The 22,278-nt window shown below is 35.2% G+C and overlaps 1 protein-coding gene across 1 annotated transcript in view; it reads left to right on the plus strand.

Annotated features, from left to right (window-relative positions):
* The window catches only part of Naf1 (nuclear assembly factor 1 ribonucleoprotein), a 38,602-nt gene extending 31,791 nt beyond the window's left edge, over positions 1-6,811 (plus strand). The window contains exon 8 of the mRNA XM_026395848.2: positions 2,227-6,811. Coding sequence (XP_026251633.2) covers positions 2,227-2,669 — 443 coding nt within the window. The 3' untranslated portion in view covers positions 2,670-6,811. The remainder of the gene's footprint in view (positions 1-2,226) is intronic.
* Positions 6,812-22,278: the final 15,467 nt, after the last annotated feature.

Below are 22,278 nucleotides of genomic sequence, written 5' to 3' on the forward strand. Positions count from 1 at the left end.
CCATGAACATGGTACACAGTTTTGTTTATTTAGACGGTGTTTGATTTCTTTTCATTAGCATTTTGTAGTTTTCAGAACACAACCCTAATACATTTTTCCAGTTGATTTTCTTGAGTATTTTCCACTTTTCTATCGTCAAGTTCTCTGATATTTCCTTGTTCCCTGTATTCTGTTTTTGAACTCATCCATCAATTTTTTAAGACTTTCTTTTTTTTTTTACATATCAGTATTAGGTTCATTATAAAATTGATTTGTGAATAAGACTAAAGACACATTCATGTGCAAGGTTTTTTTTGTTGTTGTTTGTGCGTGGATGGATGTTTTCAACTAATTTGAATAAATACCAAGAAACAAGATTGCTGTACCAAGAGGCAAGATTGCTGTACCATATGTTAAAAGTAAGCTTAGTTATGAGAAAAACTTACAAATTGTCTTCCATAGTGACTGTACCATTTTGCTTTCCTGACAGCAATGGATAGGAGTTCCTGTTACTCCATAACCTTGCCAACATTTGATGTTCTCAGTGCTCTGGATTTTGACAATTCTAATAAGTGTGTAGTGGTATCTCATTGTTTTAATTTGCACTTCTGTTGATGTGTAACAGCGTCTTTTCATATGCTTATTTGCCAACTATATATCTTCTTTGGTTAGGTGTCTGGTGTCTGTTAAGGTCTTTGGCCTATTTTTTAATCAGATTCTTATTGTTGAGTTCTTTGTCTATTTTTCTTTGTCTATTTTTAATAATAGTTTTTTTAACATCATTTTCTTGACATTGTCTTTCAGAGAGCAGAAAAATTTAATTGTAATGAAATTCAGTTTATCCTTGATTTTTTTTTTTTTTTTTTTACATTTAGGTCTGTGGTACATGTTGAATTAAATCTTATGAAGGGTTAAGGTTTCTGTCTTTTCTTTCTTTCACAGATTCTATTTCATTCACAGATGTCTAGTTGTTTCAACACCATTTGTTGAAAATCGCCTTTGGGCCATTAAAGTACCTTTTGTCAAATATTAGCTGAGTATATAAATTCATATACTATAAATATTTGTATAGGTCTATTTCTGGGCTCTCTCTTTTGTCTTGTTGATCTGTTTGTTCTTTCTCCATAGCACATTGTTGTGTCTACTGTAGGTTCATAGTAACTCTTGAAGTTGGGTAGTGTTAATCCTCTAGTATTGTTCTTCTCCTTCAATATTGTTACTTTTATCTATTTTGATTATTATAATGTTCATATCTAAAATTTCTATTCTATTTTTTATCTGAGATTTTCTTACTTTCATTTTTTAAAGGTGTGCATAACATTTCTTGCTGAAGCATTTCTGTGAAGGCATTATCTTTCTTAATTCTAATATCTTTGTATTGCTCTGGCTAGTTTTTCCTTTTTTCTTGAGTTTGAAATTTTCCTTTTTTTTATGGTGAGTTAATGTTTTATTAAAGCTTGGGTATATTGGGTATTTATGAGACTTGGATCTTATGTAAATCATATGTTTAGCTCACATTTGTCTGTTTTTCAGATACTGTTCTAGTAGGGAAAGGAAGTAGAGCAGAGCCTAGGTTTTCCTCTTAGCCTTTGTTGACACTCAAGTAGAAAGGGGTGCCTCATTACTGTAAGACAGGGGTGAAGTTCTGACACCCCACTAGATCATCTCCAGTGCCTGGTAGGAGTAGGGAGTTATGTTGTCACTGACACCAGTAAAGGATAACCTTTTCCCACTGGGCTGAGGGAAAGTCCTGACTCTGCTGAGTCTTTTCCTACACCACCTCAGTGCACAAAGGGAAGAACACAGTGCTGCTGCTGGTGGAGGTGGAAGTTTTGGCTCTGTGTGCTCTCCACCATCACTCTGAGGAGGTTTTGTTACTAGGGCCATGCTCACTCTGACCCTGACACTGTCCTGGCAGGATGATTGGGTGTTTCATTACAGGTGGTCAAGGGTAGAAGTCCGGGCTGTCTGCTCACCTTTGAGAGTATAAGTGGGATGGTGCTGTGGTGGTTTCTGTGGTGTTTGGCTGGAGTCACTGTCTTCAGTGTTTTCTGTCTTGCTTTCTCCCAATCCTTGGGCTTTAAGTTTTACTTTTTCAATTTATTTAAAATTGACAACTTCAAATTTAACATTGTTTTAACTGCCGTATTTTGGTAATTTTAAAAAAGGCATTATTAAAATTTCAAACTGTGCTTTTTGCTATTTTAATTTTGGTTTTATGTATATATTTTTTTCCCCCACTCAAAGGTGAAGATTTTGCTGAAGTTCATCAGAATTGGAATGCTTATAGCCCTTCTTCAGAACATTCAAAAGGATATCGCAACAGGGAATTCACACGAGGATTTTCTAGGGGTAGATACCCTCGATCTTGCCACAGCAGGCCTCCAGCTCAGCAGTTTTATAATTCAGAACATATGGTATCTCAAGAGACTTTGGGATTTCCACCTCAGAGACAAGATAATCCTATTATGCCACAATACCCCTTTCCTCCGCCTGTGTTTGACATGCATAACTTTCCACTCCCTCCACCACCTCCATCTGTAAACATGGGTTGGGCTGCACCTAACATGGCTCCTCATCCAATGCTTAACTTACCATACTCCTTGCCCCCGCCTCCCCCTCCTCCACCACTACCTCCCCCACCCACTCCTGGAGATAGTAATTCTTCTCATTTTGGATCTTACTATTAGGTGCATGTATGCATTTCCAGCAAAATGTAAACTTCTCATATGCTGAGGGTTTTTTTTTTAAGGAAAAGAAAGTGATTATGGAACTAGATTTTTTAAAACACTGTAAAAATGCTAAATGTTTCAGTTGTAAGTTGATATATATATTTGTAACTTGTGAAATTGTATTCATTTGAAAATTTCAGCTTAAATATTTGGGGTGAAATCCAATTATGTAATATTTAATTAAAACTTTGAATCATGCTTTCCCCCACCTAATAGACTATATATATATTGTCTTCGATATGGAACAGATTCCATCATGAATTAAAATATACTGAACACTCAATTGCCTTTTTTGGTATAATCTGAAAATAAGATGTTGAAGTCCTATTGAGAGTCTTTAAAAATAAACTATTTTTATAAACTTATACTTTTGGAATTGATTTGGATTTTAAATGCAGTTTAGCAGTAATTGTTTACATAAATAATTTTTTAAAAGCAATTGAGTATATAGAGGAGGAAAATCATCCTGGCAAAAGCTCTGACTATAACTAAACTTAATATTTATTAATTATGCATAGGTAAGCTTTCATTATATATGCAGATTTCTATTTAGAAGCAATTACTATTTAACCACTTTCACATTAAGATGTATTTAGGAATTATGTCTTCCATGTTTTCCCAGATTTTCACATACCTGGCACAGATTAGGTGCTTGATAAATATTTATTGAATGACTGAAGGAGTTGAGAGTTTTTAATTAAATAAGTGTGGCTGTCACTTTACATCAAGTGTATATGTATGGGAAATGATGGAATTTTAGAGCTAAATTAGTCTAAACTATTTCTCATTTAATAAATGAGCCTTACTAAGGGTTTCAAAAGGCTCAGTAATTTAAGGTCATTTAGCTACTGAGATAGCAAGAAGTTGAACCTAGTTTTTTTCCCTCAGGCTAGCACTTTCATTAAATTGATACTTCACAATATTTTCATTCCTTAACATACTTAGAAAATATTTGTATATATTTGTGTGGCACATGATCTGAAAGCCACTTATCCCAAATCCATGGACTTACCTTGCATTGAGATCCCACCTTTCCCTGTGAACTAAGGGAACTCTGCAGGATTTTTTAGTACACAAGTTGAGAAGTGCCACCTTGGTATACTTGGACTTGATCCTATTTGTATTTTCCTCATTTTTCCTTCTTAAAATGTTTTTGTAGCTTCTCTTTAGAAGTTTGCTTTTTAATTTACGACATTGCCTTTTTCTGGTTGGTAGATGTGTCTGGTTATAGAAATAAATGAGATTAACCCATGTTTTCATTTAGTTTGGTACCTTTTGCCACTTAGGCCCAATATGCCTCTCTTCCTGTAGTTGATTCAGGGCTTTTGCAACTTTGAGGTGCCTAGAAATACCTGAATAGTTTGTTAAAGATAACATTCTTATACTTTATCTCCTGAATTTGTTCTTAGTCTGCAAATATTTTAGGATAAATAAATTTCTTCAACTTTGTGCCCATTCATTCTGGAACTTCATTGAGTTCTATTTGGCTATTTGGGGTTTGTGGTAGAAAAAAAAAAAAAGTTAAACCACAGTGGGTGGGGGGATTTGTATCCTTGGTCCTCTTTTGTCAACTACATTTGTCTTTGGAATTTAAAAAGAAGAATCCAACTACTATGATTTTATTGTTTTCCTCCCAAAATGCATGTGTTTAAGCTTAATGCCCATCGTAGCAGTGTTAAGAGATGAGACCTTTGGGGATGCTATTGTATCATAAAGGCTTCATTCATTAGTGGATTAGTGCCTTATAAAAGGCTGGAGGATTGAGGGCTGCCTTAGTTCTCTTGTGCTCTTCCATTTCTCCCACTGTGTGAGGACCCCATGTTCTTCCCTGGCAAGGATGGGGCAACGAGACACCACCTTGGAAGCAGAGCAGGCCTCACCAGACACCAAAGAGGCTGATATCTTCATGTTGGCCTCCCTGCCTCCAGAACTGAAAACTGAATTTCTATTGCTTATAAATTACCCAGAGTTTGGATTTTGTTAGAGCAGCACGAAGACTCCAACTGTAAAATGGCTGCCTGAGCTATTTTTTTTTTTTTTTTTGTATTAAGAAGAATAACTGTTTCTTCCCTTCCTTTTTCTAGAAAAGATGGGCCCATAGTAACTTACTAGAAATAGTAAGGCAGTTTTAGAACTTAGCCACAGGACATATCTTACTTCATTCTGTGCTGCTGTAACCGAATACCCTAGACTGGGTAATTTACAATGAGCTGAAGTGTATTGGCTCACATTTACAGAGCCTGGGAAACATCAAGGTGCTCACAACTAGCCAGGGTCTTACTGCTAACTGCTACATAAGCATGTGGCAAAAACAAGTTGATCTATAACATCATCAATCTTATTCAGAAAGTGGAGCACACCCTCTTAGGCTAAAAACTCTTAAAAGTCCCACCTCTTAACATTCCCACAATGGCAATTTCAATGTAAGCTTTGGAGGGGACTAACATGTACATTTTATAAAAGCAATATTTTGTATGGTTATGTCAAATTGCCATGTGTCTGTGTAGTGATAACCGTAAGTTATCAATACTAAAGCGACATGGGAGTGACGTGAATCATAAGCCCCAGCAGGTTGTCTGTATGGAAGTCTTGTTTGGGGCAATGAGAAGTATAGCTCGCTTTCTCATTCTCTTTCACTTTTCCCATCCACGTTGTGATTTTTATCCTCTATACACACACCTACTTCTTCCTGTGCTACTTTATGTAGCTTAGTTAGAGCTGGTGATGACATATATTTTTAAAAACTAATATGTCATTTTGGTGAGTAAGAAATGAGTAGAATTCTGAGTTTCAATTCACTGGAACTTTAAGGTATGTAATAATTATAAAAAGGTGATATTAAAATCTTCAGGCACTAAAAATGTTAGCATGTTTAAGGAGGGTTTCTTAAAATGGCAATGATACTGTTGAGGGAGCATCTCAGACATAATGTCATTTTTATTTATTTCCTTTCAATAATAATGGCTGGAATTTCTATTTGATTTTATCAATTTATAAATTTAAGACAAACTAATTTTAATGTCTTTAGTTCTTTTACACAATTTCCCTTTATTGGCTTCTGTTACAGAAATGGCAGTCCCTCTCAACTGGATGCCTCAAGTCAGGGAATATGAGCAAAAGAGAAAAAATCTTTAAAAACATGTCTACTTTTCACTCTTTCCTAATCTGTTAATCTAATGCACCAAAGGAAGGCTTGAGAAGATTGTTTACTTAGGACACTATCCTTATGTACTCAGGGTTTTTAGAATTTTTCAAAAATCTGTAGTCGTATGCTTCCATAAGTATAGGGAAAGTAAGTTCGTATAGTATTACAGTCTTTAAATAAGAGGCAAAAGATAAATTAATATTTTATAGAATTATTTATGTGTTCATACAATGTGTTTATAAAAGATTTATTTTGACATTGAATATTTGTCAGCGTTGATAAGCTGTGAGGTCTAAATATGAAAAATAATTTTGGTAGAATGCAAGCTGGGAAATTTAAAAATAGTTATTTATGAGAATTCTTGTCAGATAATGCTGCATTATTCATAATTTAATACATTCAATGTAAAAAAAACCCTACACATTTGTGTTCTTCAGATAAATTGCAAATATTCTACTGTCTGTTTTCACTCTTCACCTAGTCTGATCTGGAATGTATATGGATGCAAATTAGGATATGAAAAATACATCATGAATGTCAAAAATATCTTATGGATATGGATTATATGAATTATGTTCTAGAAAAAAACAAAACATTTTCTGTACTGTAGTTGAAATTAAAGTTGAAAACATTTTCATAATGTTATCTATTGGACCAAAGTACTTGTTTTGAGCTACTACCAGCAACAACCTCTTTTTGATCTTGTGCACTAGGTACCTAAATTGTTATTACTGGGTTAGACATGTACAATTACTTAGTATCCTGGAAATGAGGTATAAATTTGTTTATCAAATGGTAAAACACTTAATAAAAAAAATCGACAATGAAGAAAAATGTTGAATGCTCTGGATATTCTGCAAAATTATATGTATACCATTATATGTATGATAGCTATCTGTATGTACATACATTTGAAGGCTAGTATAAAAAAGCCTGGTTGTTGTGCATATTTTACTTGTTGACTACATTTCATTTCTGCTTATATTAGATTGATGAAATGGGAATAAACTTTGCATTATAGTACTTTGTAGTTAATCAAATTACTCTGTCCTTCAAACAGAACAAATTGATTTTGTTCATGTGGTAAAAGCTTTCTATATTGAGGCTAGATGGGCTAAATATTGTTTCTAACAGAGGATGTTAGTCAAATAATAATAAAATAGAACAAATACAAACAAATCCTATCAGCATAGAATCCTTCTTACTATGTGATAAATAGACGATGGTGTTCTGTAGTATTCCAGTGATAAGATGGTCTAAAATGATCTCAGTACCAGTAGCCTATTGTACCTCTTTAACACCCTTTGTCATGTGCTCCCATGACGTACAAGAGTGCTGGGGAGCATTTGTTCTCTCCCCTCCCACAACTCTTGCAAATTATTTGTTTGATTATATGTCATGCAGTGTTTTATCTCAGACATGATTTGGTACTGTCAGACACAATTATGGAAGTGTCTGATTCATTCAAAGTAAACGATTAATTTTCTTCAACAGTTTGGTTTTTTGACTGTAATTGCTGCTATATTTGTTGGCAACAATGTAAGTTCAAATCTGTTCATCAGATTATGGGCAGAAAAGTATTTAAGGGGAGAAGAAAATAGTTTTAGGCATTACTTTAATGCTTTTGAATATTGTTTTTTTGAGTTAAGGACTATTTTTTATGGCTTAATCTAATGTATAGACTATGATATATTACTTTCCAAATGGAACATCTTCCTGTACCATAATTCCACAGCTCACACTTGGGGAAATGCTTTCATAGAGGGGAGCAGGCTGAAATTCATGGTAGCATACATATCTCAAACATACCTCATCTTGCTGAGAAGACGATTATTGGCTCACAGGCCCAGAAGAAATACTCAGTCTTTTGTTTTAGATTGGGAAACCTGTGTCCTTTAGTGTGATGTCTGTGGTTCCATACCTGAAGTTTTTGGGTCCCGAATCTCTGAGATACACATTTTTTTCTGGCAGAGGGGGTCTGGCTTTCATTTTGTCTCCAGTTATATCAGAAGGGAGAGAAAGAAAAGGGCTGAAATGCACAGAGGATCCCTCTCAAGGTTTCCCCCTTTTGGAGCAGGGGTAACATATATAAATATTCCCAATTTGATGATACACAGATCTTTTTTCTTAATGATTATTATGGACACACAAGAATATGTCTACAAACCACAGTTTGGGAAACATCAAGTTAATAAACCAAAATTTCATTCTATAAATACGTCTTTTCAATTTCTTGTAGAATTTTCATAACTGTAAGAATCTATGTGTGAACGCCTTCAAAGAACTTGGCCTAAACAATGTTAGGTTTCCAATAGCTTTGTAGGAAAAACTTCCAAATGATGGTAGCCATAAGTAGGATAAATAATTAGTGGTCTTAGACATCTAGACAATCTCTAGCATACCTTTTCTGCCCGAAAGGAAATTTAAGGTTCAGACTGTAGAAGAGAAATTCTTATACAAAAAGCAAGAGGCACTAACTTCAGCTTAATAATTGAATTGTCTCCATTTTCCAGAACTTATTCTAGCCATATTGTGACAAAAATGAAATTTCAACAAGTTCACAAAATCTAAGGACATTCTACAAATACTAAAAAGAAAAAAGGTAGTGAAATGCAGAAAATAATTCAGAAAAGGTTTTAGAAGAGAAATATAGGCAAGACCAGAATGCCATCAGGCCCTTCAGCCTAACTGGCTATCACTGCTCTCCATTTCCTGTCCTTGGATAGAGGCCCTGGCAGATACAACTCCCACAGTTGCATAAATTATGTTAGTTACATAGAAAAGCAAAAGTAATAGATAGCCCTTACAAAAAAAGTGGATTCAATCATGCTAGTTAATACTTTTATTAATTTATCTAAAGTTCTAGACAACATCTTCAGATACTTTTACATGTAGCTCTGTCAATAACACGAAGACTTTCATGGTTATTCCCAGTGTGGACAAGTACCTGTGCCTGTTGCAAAAGCTCATTTAAAAAGTCTTCATTTCTATCTGAATGCAGCATGTGATATAAGAACAGAAGATAGTTCTCATAAAGTGTTCTCCTTCCAATCATTGTCCTAACACTTGATTATACTTGGTTGCTTTATGTTGGTCTTCCTTATTAAGAATATTCTGTCATGGGCTAGCACTATCAGATCAGAAACACAGTCATTGAAACCTTGTTTCTAGATACTAATTTGCCAATTTGGGGGGGTTCTTTTTTTTCTTGCGTGGGGATTGAACTCAGGGGCACTCAATCACTGAGCCACCTCCCCACCCCTATTTTGTATTTTATTTAGAGACTGGGTCTCACCGAGTTGCTTAGCATCTGGTCGTTGCTGAGGCTGGCTTTGAACTTCAGTTCTTCATGCCTCAGCCTCTTGAGCCTACGTAGAATGGTTTATGTCTACTGATATCATTTGGTTGCTGCAAGCATTGGTGACAGACAAGTCTTTCCAGTTAATGAAAGTATTTCTAGGGTATCACAATCTTATTTTACAACAGAAATCCAGGTCATTTGTTTCTCAAAAATGACTTAGAATGATCAGTAGAAAATAGATGTACTTTTTTAAAAACAATATTTTTAGTTATACATGATAGTAGAATGTATTTTGGCAGAATTTTTTAAACTTTATTTTTAAAAATGCATTTTTTGACTGACACAAAAATATAAAAAATTGTTCATGCTTATGGGGTACCATGTGATGTTTCAATATATGCATACTTTGTGTAATATTTAAATCAGATTAAATATATCTCCTGAAACATCATTTTTATAATAAAAATATCAGAATTCTTCTAGCTTTTTGAAATGCATAGTACATAATTATTATCTATAGTCACCCAACTCTGCAATGCACACCAGAGCTTCTTGACACTATTTCACTGTAGCTTAGCACCCACTGATCAGCCTTTCCCCACTTCTATTCTCCTCAGGCCCTGGTGACCACCATTGCACTCTCAACTTCTATGAGATGAACATTTTTTATATTGCACACGTGAGTAATATCATGCACTATTTGTCTTTCTGTGCCTGGCTTATTCCATTTAATATGATGACCTCCTGGAGAGGTTGTAGGAGGACCTTTTCAACTCTGATTTTGAAGTCATAGCATTTTAGAACAGTAGTATTAATGGCTTTTCCCAGGATAATAAAATTTCTTAAGAAGTCAGATTTTAGATGATTCCAAGATATGGCTACCAGACTCTTTGTTAAAGATGATACAGTCCTTAGAGTTCAACATCAGGGAATACACACACAAAGACGCCAGGTGCTACCATACAGACATACGTTTGTGTAGGCTACTGTGGGAACAGAAGTGAGAGAAGTCAGTCCTGCCTTGGGTAGGGAGGAGAAGACAAAGAAGATAGGGAAATAATTCACAAAGAACATGTCTTGGGCTGAATTACAGAAAATTTTGAGATAAACTTGAGGACAGGTGTGGAACTGCGAAATGGCTCAGTAAGTTTTGAAACCAGCAGACAGTTAAGTATGACTGAAGGGGGTTTGGAGATAGAATGGAAAAACAGTCCCTGAAACTGGAAAGGTACTGAAAGTCAGATGACCTCTTTAGGGACTTTACTACGGAGTGTATTTTGTTCTAGAAGTAGTGGAGAACCCTGTCCATGAGGTCCCACACTGTTTACCGACATGTTTTTTTGGTTTTTTTTTGTTTGTTTGTTTCAAAGGAGGGCATTTTTTTTTTTTTATTAAAATGATGACAATGATGTTGGCATTTTGTATCCTACAATGAAGGGACATTTCTGTACAATAAGGAATTATCCTTGCACATATACTATCATGCTGTATACTCATGTAGATATAAATTTATTTACAATTATCTGAATTTAAATTTGACTTAATTTTATATGTAAACAGATGATTTTTCAGTTTAAACATACATTAATTTTTTCTAACAATGTAATAACCCAATTAATAATTGCCCTGTTAATGTCTGGAACTTCACCAGGCGCTGATCATCATTTTGGAAAATTATACAATTGAGAACGTCATCCATGATACTTGAATCAACACAATTATATCCGACTACATTGTAATTGTCACAATTGGTAGAGATACAGGTTTGAGAATCTCATTACTTATGTACTTCTTTTTTTAAAAAAATACTTTTTAATTATCAAGGGATGTGTATTTTATTAATTTATATGTGGTGCTGAGGATCAAACCCAGTGGCTCACACATGCTAGGCAAGTGCTCTACCAGTGAGCCACAACCATAGCACCACTTATGTACTTTTTCTTATTTCAATTTTTTTTTTTTTTTACTGATATGTTTTATTTTATATTTTGAAAATGTTACTCTCCTGGAGAATGAATTAGAGGGGCAAAGGTGGAGGAAGGCAGATTTGGAAATTATTGATAAAAGTAGGACAGGGGGGTGACGATGAGGATGTATGAGTGGTTAACATGGGGAACTGTGTGGATGATGGGAGTTAAGGAACAGGAGTTGACAGGATTTGCAATGGTAGGTATGAGGAAGAAAAGAAAGATGTGAAATGACTCAGGTTTGAGTAGGTTTATGGTAGGCTTATGGTAGTTGTCAGTTCAGGAAAAGGGGATGTATTTTGCACTTTTAAATATTTTAGCCTAAACAGCAATTTGTCAGATAGGAAATAGCTATCACCATTTTACAGAGAAAGAAAAAGAAATTTTTCTCCATTTTTTTTTTTTTTTTTTTTTTACAGATAGTAATTGATGAAATGATACTGAACACAGAGTTGTCTGACTCTGGGATCTGAGCTCCTAACCAGCATTTGCCTCACAAGACAATGATCAGTTACAAAATTTTTGAAAAGTTTGAATTGAGTAGTAGAAAAAGAACTGTTACCAAAAAGATTAATAAAATAAAACTTATTAAATATATATTAAAAGAATCACTAGTGTTAAGAAATTCTATGAGACATATTCAATTCCTACATGCCTTAGTGTAGATCACACACTAAATAGTTCAAGGCCAATTCAGTAGTACAGTTTTCTATTCATCCACTTACAATTTTTACCTGTTGCTCTCAAAATTCCATAATAAGGATGCCTGTGATAGCAGTTTCATCATTGAGTGTTTAATTGCATCATTAAGTGTTTCATTCTTCTATGCTCCATTGAGTTAAAATTCCATGTTCTGGTACCCATTAATTAGTTGGAAAGAATGGTTTTTAAAATAATTTGTAAATTACTGGTTTCAAAAATAGATGTAATTGATAAAAAATTATAAATTATTTTTCAAATTCATGTACAGGTTGTTAATGATCAAATGCCAGTATTAGTCACATACTGTTAACGATGTAGTTGTTGATGTGTTGAATTATTGTAGGAATCTATTTTGAAAATTTTCAGCAAAAACTTAGACTTCTAAGGAATTTATTTGAATTTTTTTCAGCAAAAACTTAGTAGTATGTATCTATTGCATCTTCATTTTGTCTATTTTTGCTTTAAGAGGCAATTTGATATGATAACAATTTTTACTTGTGATTTGGTAAACATTTACATGTAGTGTTTTGTTTTGCTTTAAAAAATATTCATACAATTAGATCTCTACAAATAAGTTGATAGGGAAGAGTTACGTAAATAGTCAATGGCAAAATTTTGTTGTACTCATGCATATTTGAAAATGTACAACTTAGTGTTTTAAATAAGAATGAATATCACACACTATTAATAACATTATTTGGTCAGTGGCCATATTTGAAGAACTTGACATTTTTCCTTTTTTCAGATTTTTACCTGTTCAAGGCAATTCACAGATGAAGAGATACAAATGGTCAACAAATATATGAAAAAATGTTCAAAATCTCTAGCAATTAGAGAAATGCAAATTAAAACCACACTGAGATTTCATCTCACTCCAGTCAGAATGGCAGTTATCAAGAATATAAGTAACAATAAATGTTGGCGAGGATGCAGGGGAAATATTCACTCATACATTGCTGGTGGGACTGCAAATTGGTACAAAAACTCTGGAAAGCAGTATGGAGATTCCTCAGAACACTTGGAATGGAGCCACCATTTGACTCAGTTATCCCACTGCTCCATACATATCCAAAGGAGTTAAAATCAGGATACTACAGTGACTCACCCACAGCAATGTTTTGGGAAGTTAATTCGCCATAACTAAGCTTTGGAATCAATCTAGGTGCCTTTCAGTAGATGAATGGATAAAGAAAATGTAGCATATATGGACAATGCAATATTACTCAGCCACGAAGAAGAATGAAATTATGGCATTTTCCAGTAAATGGATGGAACTGGAGATTATCATGGTAAGTGAAGTAAGCCAATCCACAAAAAACAAAAGCTGAATGTTCTCTCTAATATGTGGATGATAACACACAATAAGGGTGCAGAGAATAGAAGTTCATCAAATTAGACAAAAGAGAATGAAGGGAAGGGCGGAGGATGGGAATAGGAAAAAAGAACATATTAGACATAACTTTCATATGTTCATATATGAATACACAACCTGTGAAACCACATCATTTACAATCAGTCACAAACATGGGATCCTAATTAGAGTAAGTTACACACCATGTATGTATAATATGTCAAAATATACCAGTCATGTATATCTTAAAAAGAACAAATGAAAAAACAATTTTATTGTGTTTAAGCATGTAAATCACATGAAACCCATAGGATGTGTCTGTCAATTCACCAAAATGTAGGCAAACTAAAAATTTTCAAAAAATGCTTAGCCTTCCAAATAAATGTTTAAATGCTATTAACATTAAGTAGTTTTCAATATGTTAAATTGGCCAAAAAAAGACAAATATCATTTGTATGGCAGAAATTACAAAAATTATCATTGTTCTCCACTACTATTAGTATTAACTTTTATGGAGAGTAACAGCAAAATGTATAGTTTTTCATACCTTTGATCCTAGAAATTCTACTTTTTGCTATATATTATGATGATATTATGAAGAAAAACTATTTGATAAATATTTTCTTGTAATTAAAATAAGCATAATGCTATGTATATGGAAATAAGAGGATGTTACAAATGATTTCATGCCAACTTAAAAGTCTTTTCTAGAAAAGTTAAACATGAAAATTGACACAAGAAAAAAGAAATAACAGAGAAGACTCTTAACTATTAAATAGAAATCAAATGGGAAAAAAAAATCAACAGAGAATACCCCAGGCTTTGGTAGCTTTACCAGTGAATTCTATTAAATATTTTAGGAAGAAATATACAGTTTCATACAAACTTTTCCATAAAATGGCGAAGAAAAAACAAGGTCACTTATTTCTCAGGCTGACATGAATAAACATTATACCTGAATCTGAAAAGGAAATTATAAAACAGAAAAACTACAGGAAGATCTCACTTGCAAATATAGATACAAAAATACTCCTCAGGAAGTGAATTAACAACACAAATCCAGCAAATATTTAAGAAAAGGTTCAACAACATTGCCAAAAGTAGGGTTTATTTCAGGAATTCAAGGTTGGTTTAATATGAGTCACTCTAGCAATTCTCTCTTCTTCCTTTCTACATCATCATTTTCACTTATTGGAAAATTTCTCTAGTAATTTTTTAATCATTTTTTGGGACCACTTCACCAGCTACTACCTTGTTTCTCAGCTTTCGTTTGAAAACAAACAAACCAAAAAACGCTTACTTTCACAATATTTGTACTGTGTCTCCACTTTCTCCTCTACCATTTTCTCTTTAGCTTATTCTAACCCATCCTTTTCCCCCTCTGATTGATGGATACTGCTCTCATCAATGTCATCAGTGACTTGCAAATCAACTGTGATCTGAACTCAGTCTTCATCACACTCAGTATTTTGCATGATTGATAAAATTTTCTAATTTCTGCATTTTTTTCCCCAACTTTTTTTTTTTTTTCATTTTCACTGATTGCTCTTTCTCAGATGGGCCACCAATGGCACAATTCCAAGAGATACCACTGACCTACACCAAAGTACAGATGATGGCCCCAGAATTATGCAGTGAGGTGGCTCGACTTCTCAGTCTCCTTTCCCTGCCTTTTAATGCAAGAGTTGCTGTAGGGCTTTGTGTTTCGCTAACTGTAATTTTTGTGCTCAGATCTCTTCCAGACTTCAAACTCAGAAATCTACCAAGTTCCTGCAAACTTATCTACGTTCTCTCACCTGATATTCCTTTCTTCCTCACTTGCCGTAGGCTGGCTGGGCACAAAATCACGAGCCACTCACAGTCTTGTAGATTCAAACAGCAATTCTTTATTCCCGAACTCACACTGGCACTCTACAATCACGTTCTGGGGAAATCCACGTTCTCCACCAGGCTCTGAATTCCAAAATACTTTTTTTGAATCCCAGGAGAACTCAAGGGGAACTCAAGGAGCGGGCGTGCCTGAGGCAGCAGGATACACCCTATTCCCAGCAGGGTACACCTTAAACCTGGAACCGCCCTAAACCCAAGGAGCGAGATACTCCCTAATCCCAGCAGGATACACCCTAAACCTGGATCCTCCCTGGTCCTTTAGCAAGGTCACCTTACTCAAGCATACATGCAATGTCACTGCAAATGACCTGGGTCCAAAGGCAAGCCCATTTCCAGGAGTCCTTCCTCTAAGCAACATGGGGTATGCTGGCAAGGAAATTGTCATACCTACTTGGCTAATGGCTCTCAGCACTCACTTGACTAATCCTCCTCTCTTTGTTAAACATCAAATCAATTTCTTAACTTTATAAGTAGAATATACTCAACAAGACACTTTGAAAAAACAAGGAGTAGGTATACAACCAGAGAGTCATGTCCAGAAATCTATTTTTTTAAAAAGGAATTTTTGCCAGATAGATACATTTAGGTAAGGAGTTTGTTGAGGAACTGTCAAAAAATAATTAGTGAGGTTTATGTCTTTAAAATTTTTTTCTTGGGTTTAATATGTGGAATTCTTTTAATTAATATTAAAGGAATTCAACTCCTAGTAATCGTAGAGAGAAAAGCAAATTCAAGCAGCCCCATCAGTTTTTATGTAGGCCTTTAATCTGTTCTTCTGTGAATAAATCCCTTTAGATTGTGGTTCTTGATTCCTGGGACTAAAAATATAGACATCTATGTTATAAAGTGGCTAAAGAGCAGCAACTCTGGGTTTCAAAAGTCCATACTAGGTCTTAACATGGTGGTGGAAAAACACAAGGCAGCTGCAGATCTGTCTTGACATTCTTTCCACCCTCGCCACCCCTTCCTGCCCCCATAGAAATGCGCTGAAATACACAGGTTCCACTTTTGCTCAACCTTAGGTTTCCAGAGCAGTGAGGATTGTAGACAAAATCCATTTACATTCAAATTACTTTTAAAGCTGACATATTGGTATTTGCAAACAAGAATTCTTACCTATGAAATTAGTAATCTTCTTGTGTTCCTGCTACCTAGGCAAGATGCCACCTCACATGCCATTTGCAGTAAGTACAGGCAAAAATAATGTAAGGATTGCTCTCTGCAGTCTAAGAGCATGCAGGTGTGGTAAGAAATTTTGTTTCCATTTCCTCTGGGATCAGAAGATCAGATACATTTAGTTGCTATTTCAGACCTCACCTGATGCTATTTGGGGCCCCTCTTGATGGCAAGAGCTTGCAGAGTGTGAGGTGATTCTCAGAAACACTTTTCTATGTACAAGGATGTCAGGTTTGGCTGCCCACCCAGTGGAATTCCCCTTCCAGCAGGTGAGGTCTCAGGGCCAGTTGTGTTAGGCTTTCTTCTGGACTCTGACCTAGGGTGACATCACCGTCTCTTGTTCCCACCTGGGCTCTTTCTGTATTTTATTCACTAATTCATAGAGAAATACTTTAAGCAATTATTAACCTCATAATAATAAGAGGATTTTTTTTTCTTTCTAGACACAGTGGTGTAGACACTAGAAAGCTAGGAAGTTAGACGTTTTTCCTTGCTTTCCCAAATAACAATTGTAGGCCAAGATTTCAGATTTCTTCTAGCTCAACTACATTAGCTTTTAGGCACCTCATCTTGAGGAAATTCTTCATGAATTTTATGTTATGATAACCAGTGTCAAGTAGAAGGTATTGAAGTGAGAGAAGAAAGAAATATTCTTGAGTGGTATATGAAGCAAACTAATTGAATCTAGCTGTATTCTCTCATCCCTGGCAAGATCAAGCCTCTACTTAAAAAAGAAAAAATGTGGGAAGGAAAGCCCCCCAAATCTTATGTGGCTAGAGTTGTTTCAAGGAGAAGCTTTGTTTGTGCTCCAAACAGAAATGCTTTGGAATGCAAAAGGTACAGATGGAGAGTTTTTAATAGTTTGTTGTCAATAATAGCAAAGATTTGGGGAGAGGAAGGAGGGAATGCCTTGTCTTCCGTCTTTCAGTAAGGAGTTTATCAAAGAAAAAAAATACCAAGGCTTTTCTTGTAAGGAGCTAATCTGAAAAGGAGGGGACACAAAGATGGGCAGAAATGATCACTTAGCACCAACTTCTCTGGCTCATAATGTCTGGCATGTGGGACTCTAAGTATTGAGCAATTGCTGAATGAATGAATGAATGATAGAATAAATTAGAGGGTGTGTAAAGAAGTCTGGATGGCTCCTGGCAAAATGCCAGAGGGAGTGGTTTGTGAAGTAGCCAGCGAGCCATTAAGTGTGGAGATTCCTGATTGGTTGACTGATGTATTTAGTTTATGTTAATTAGGTAAGCTGTGTGGAATGTATAAATACCTCTGTTGTCCTACAATAAAGGCTTCCACTCCTGCTGTATCAACGTAGGCAAGTTGTTCCTCACCCCCCCCACCCCCCCCACCCCGGTTATTTTGCCCAGCCAGCGGGGCTACGGCAAGGGTGTATTGTTGCCTGTGCTAATTTAATTGAATTTATCTTAGTAATATTTTATTTGACACTTTTAAGACCCCCCCTTTTTTTTACTACTTGTATGAAGCATAATGAAATAAGTTGCTTTAATTAAAAGATTACTTTTTTCTTCTCCTTTTTTTGTTCTAGTATTAGGGATTGAATCCAAGGGTGTTTCACCACTGAGTTATACATCTCTAGTCCCTTTTTTTTTCTTTTTTTTTTTTTGAGATAGGTTTCTCTAAGTTACTGAGTGAGGGTCTTGCTAAATTGCTGAGACTGGCCTCCAACTTGAGATCTTCCTGTCTCAGCCTCCTGAGTCACTAAGATTACAAGCATGTGCCTACCCCTGCATAGGATAAGGATTTCTTGATCAACTAATATGAAGGAAGAAAAGTTCAACTAAATGAAAAAAAACACAGGTTAGTATAAATCTTTTAACAATTATTACTTGAAAGTATGACTGACTTTCTCATATTGAATTCAGTGCTTCAATATTTGAATAATAATTTCTTTTTAGGAAATGATGGGAGATTTTAATAATTGAGGTTGAGGGAATAAAGATATTTTGTAGGTGCCAAGTATCAAAAAAGGCGATTTCAAAAGAGATATGTATAAACAATTGACTAATATGTTTTAAAAAATGGCTACTGGAAAACTAAAAACGTACCATGTACTATTTATCTAGATATAGTCTAGACATCTAGCAAAGGGTCTTGAAAATAGTATCTAATCTTTCAATTACTATATGGTAGTCATTATCAAAGGAGGCAGTACTACTCCCAGGGTTATAAAGTTTTATAATTTTTAATTCTTCCTGAAAAATTCTTACTCTTTTTAAGCGGAGATATATGTATGGTAATTATATATAGGGCATACATAGAATATTTAAATTTTATGGTGAGGGAATTTTTTAAAAAGTCTATAAAGAGTCTTGGGAGGGGCAGTAGCAATGTCAAAAGGGGCTAGGAAACACTGTTGTACATTTGGCTTTTAGTTTATAGAAGATTTTCATCCTCTCCCAGGTTCTGACTTGTGGAACAAATTGTAGAGAACTAATAGCTCTGTGGGGACCAGTTTTTAAAGGGTTGAACCAAAGCAGGACTCTCAGGTAAAAGCTTGTTTATGGAATGTGCTGAGATCTGAGGCTGAAGTGAGGTCACTCTCATTGGAATTGAAGTCCAGTCGTTCCTGCAAGACCACCTGAACCTGAAACAGAAACAGGGAAAGCTCTGTCCCAGGGAGAAAATTGCACACGGAGAACGCAGTGTTCCTGCACCCACAAAGGAAAGGGGCAGGCATGGGCCCAGACGGCCTCGGCGAGTGAGCAGGGGCCTAGCCGTCTCCAGCTCTTGCAAAGGAAAGAGACTTTATGTTACTTCACTTTTGGGAAATGTGAAGTAGGTGTTTTATTTGTGGGATAAAATTTTGCTGATAACAAAAGTGAAATGTAATCCAGTTTATTTGTTATCTTAAGAAATTATCATTTCCAAGCAGTATGGAGATTCCTAAGAAAACTTGGAATGGAACTACCATTTTACCCAGTCATCCCACTCCTTGTTTATGCCCAAAGGAGTTAAAATCAGTATAGTATAGTGACTCAGCCACATCAATGTTTATAGCATCTCAATTCATAATAGCTAAACTATGGAACCAACCTAGGTGTCCTTCAGCAGATGAATGGATAAAGAAAATGTGGTGTGTGTGTGTGTGTGTGTGTGTGTGTGTGTGTATGTGTGTATATATATATATATATATATATATATATATATGGAATGTGCTGAGATATATATATAAATACATCGCCCTCCCTCCTGTTTTCATATATATACACACACACATATACATACAATGGAATATTACTCAGCCATAAAGAAGAATGAAATTATGGCATTTGCCAGTAAATGGATGGAGCTGGAGAATATTATGCTAAGCAAAATAAGCCAATACCAAAAAACCAAAGGCTGAATGTTTTCTCAGATATGCATATGCTAATTCACAATAAGGGTGTGGGGGAAGAATAGAGGTACTTTGGATTAGACAGAGGGGAGTGAAGGGAGGGGAGGGGGAATGGGGGCAGGAATGATAGTAAAATGAATTGGACATTATGACCCTATGTGTATATATGATTAAAAGACCTGTGTAACTCTTCATCATATACAACCAGATGAATGAGAAGTTATACTCCATTTATGTATGATGTGTCAAAATGCATTTTACTGTCAGATATAACTAATTAGAACAAATTTAAATATATATATATAAATAAATTATCATTTTCAAAAGAATCCGACAGCATATCTTCTCAATTTTAGAGACAACATGAGAATATTAATTGGTTTAATATTAAATAGCTAGTACATTGTTAATAATCATAGATAATATGATTATATGTGAGATATATAGATTATATACATATAGATTATATATAGTAGATAAAAATGATCAATTCCATGTTTTCTTCCTATTTTCACTTTGTGATCCATTTGTAGGTCACATCTAGTTAAGCATTTAAAACTACACATCAGACAGTATTAAGTGCTAATTTGATAGATTTTATATCACTTATTGCTTGTTAGAAGACTGTTATAAGAGCTATTATTTTCTACATGATAGCATACATGATACATGATAGCACACAGTGATCAACTGACCAAAGCTCACACAGTCAGCAAATTGCAAGAGTTACCATCTGCATCAGGCTGTACTCAGTCCCAAGCCCATGAGACTTTTGTATCAACTACCTCTGAAGGATTTTCCGACATATAATAGCACATGTCAGGGACAATAGGGACCCTGAAAGCTAGCAATTAGAAAGGACGGGATGCCAATGTCTTGGTATAATATTGCAAAAGTAACTTTTAATATCAGGGATGGAGAAAGATGAAAATCTCAGCTACTGTTTTTTTTTTTTGGGGGGGGGGTTGTTTTGTTTTTTGAGACGTGTAATTTCCCAGCACATGACTAAGCACAGAACAAATTGTTAAGCTGAGGATATAATTAAGTTGGACTTAAACATAAATAGCTTTCCTGGTCATTTATACTAAGACATCCAGAATTTCACAAAACATAAGTGCTCACTGTTCAAACTGGAAAATCCACTCTGCCAGTATTCTTTTTTTTTTTTTCAACTGTATTGCCCATACATTTTTATTTGTTGTCAGCTTTTTGTGTTTGGTGCTAAATTCTGAGATATACAGGTTATAATACCTTTTATTAACTAGACTCAGTCTCAAAAGTGAGCAAATGTCTTTAAAAGAGTTTCACGAAGGAACCATAGATAATACCAATAAATCAGATATATATGAATAACAGGTGGAAGAACTGATACTTCTCTGGCTTCAAAAATGATCTCTTTGTCAGTCACTCTATGAGGTAGCAAGAAGGATAAAGGCATCAGATCCAACCAGAGATTGGCTGTTCTGAAATGGAAATCATCGATACCGTTTTAAATATGACTTGTCATTCCCTGTCTTTAATGATGACTCAATGTGTCTCTCTTGGAAACAGAAACAGCTCTAGATATTTCAAGCAGAAAGGGATTCAGTGTAGGGAATTGCATACAAATTGTTTCTGAATACAAAGTGGAAGGACTGGAGTTGGAACGGAAGAAGAAGAAGCCTCTCTCTCCTGTTTTCATTCTCCCGTGGATAAAACACCAGCTAGCAAGGGAATCTTGGAAATGTAGCCTGAAGGACCCTGCCACCACCACCACCAAGGCCTGAGGCTGAAGCTTGACTCGGCCAGCCTTCTTAGGGGAAGCACTTACTCGGAGGTTATTTAGAAAATGAAATATTGCATTTCCATCATGTTGTAAATTATTTCTTAGTTATCTTTTATTACAACTCTGGCAAATAAATTCATGAGCTCAGAGTCTGAGATGAGTAAGTCTCCTTAAATATAAGTGTCTCTCCTTGTTAATGGAACACAGCTGAGTAAATTTAGAAATAAAAATATCTACATCCCTCTGGGTGCAGTGGCACATTTCTGTAATCCCAGCCACTCTGGAGGCTGAAGCAGGAGGATCTCATATTTGAGGCCAGCCTTGGCAACTTAGCAAGACCCTGTAAATGAAAAGAGCTGGGGATATAGTTCAGTGGTAGAGTATCCCAGGGTTCCAATCACAACACACACACACACACACACACACACACACACACACGAAGAAAGGGGAGTAGAGAAGGAGGAGGAGGAGAGAAAATCAGCATCTTATGTCTGTTTTGTTTGTGTTATAAAATCAGTAAGAGGAACAAAAATCAGATCACATGTATGAAATATAACAGCAAACAGTAAAATATTAGCTATGCTCATGGACACTTTTACAGTAGGACCTTTTTTCGTTGAGTAAGTATATTCAGTTTTTTTTGAAAACTCACTTTTTCTAGATGCTAAGTGCACCAGAGTTTGCGTTAGTAGAAACTGCAGCCTAAACTACATGTTTATTTATATGTTGTCCAAGGATCACTCGAAATCACCCAATGTGTACCCCTATTGTTGCATGTAAAGTAGTTTGACAGAAAGTATATTCTTTATCTGCATCAAGCGACAATTTAGTAGTAAACAAATAGTTAAGAAACAAACATTTCAAATAAATACATAACTACTCTAGCAATCACAACTTTTGTAGTTCAAT

This window comes from Urocitellus parryii, chromosome 14 (assembly GCF_045843805.1).
Source record: "Urocitellus parryii isolate mUroPar1 chromosome 14, mUroPar1.hap1, whole genome shotgun sequence".
NCBI lineage: Eukaryota > Metazoa > Chordata > Mammalia > Rodentia > Sciuridae > Urocitellus > Urocitellus parryii.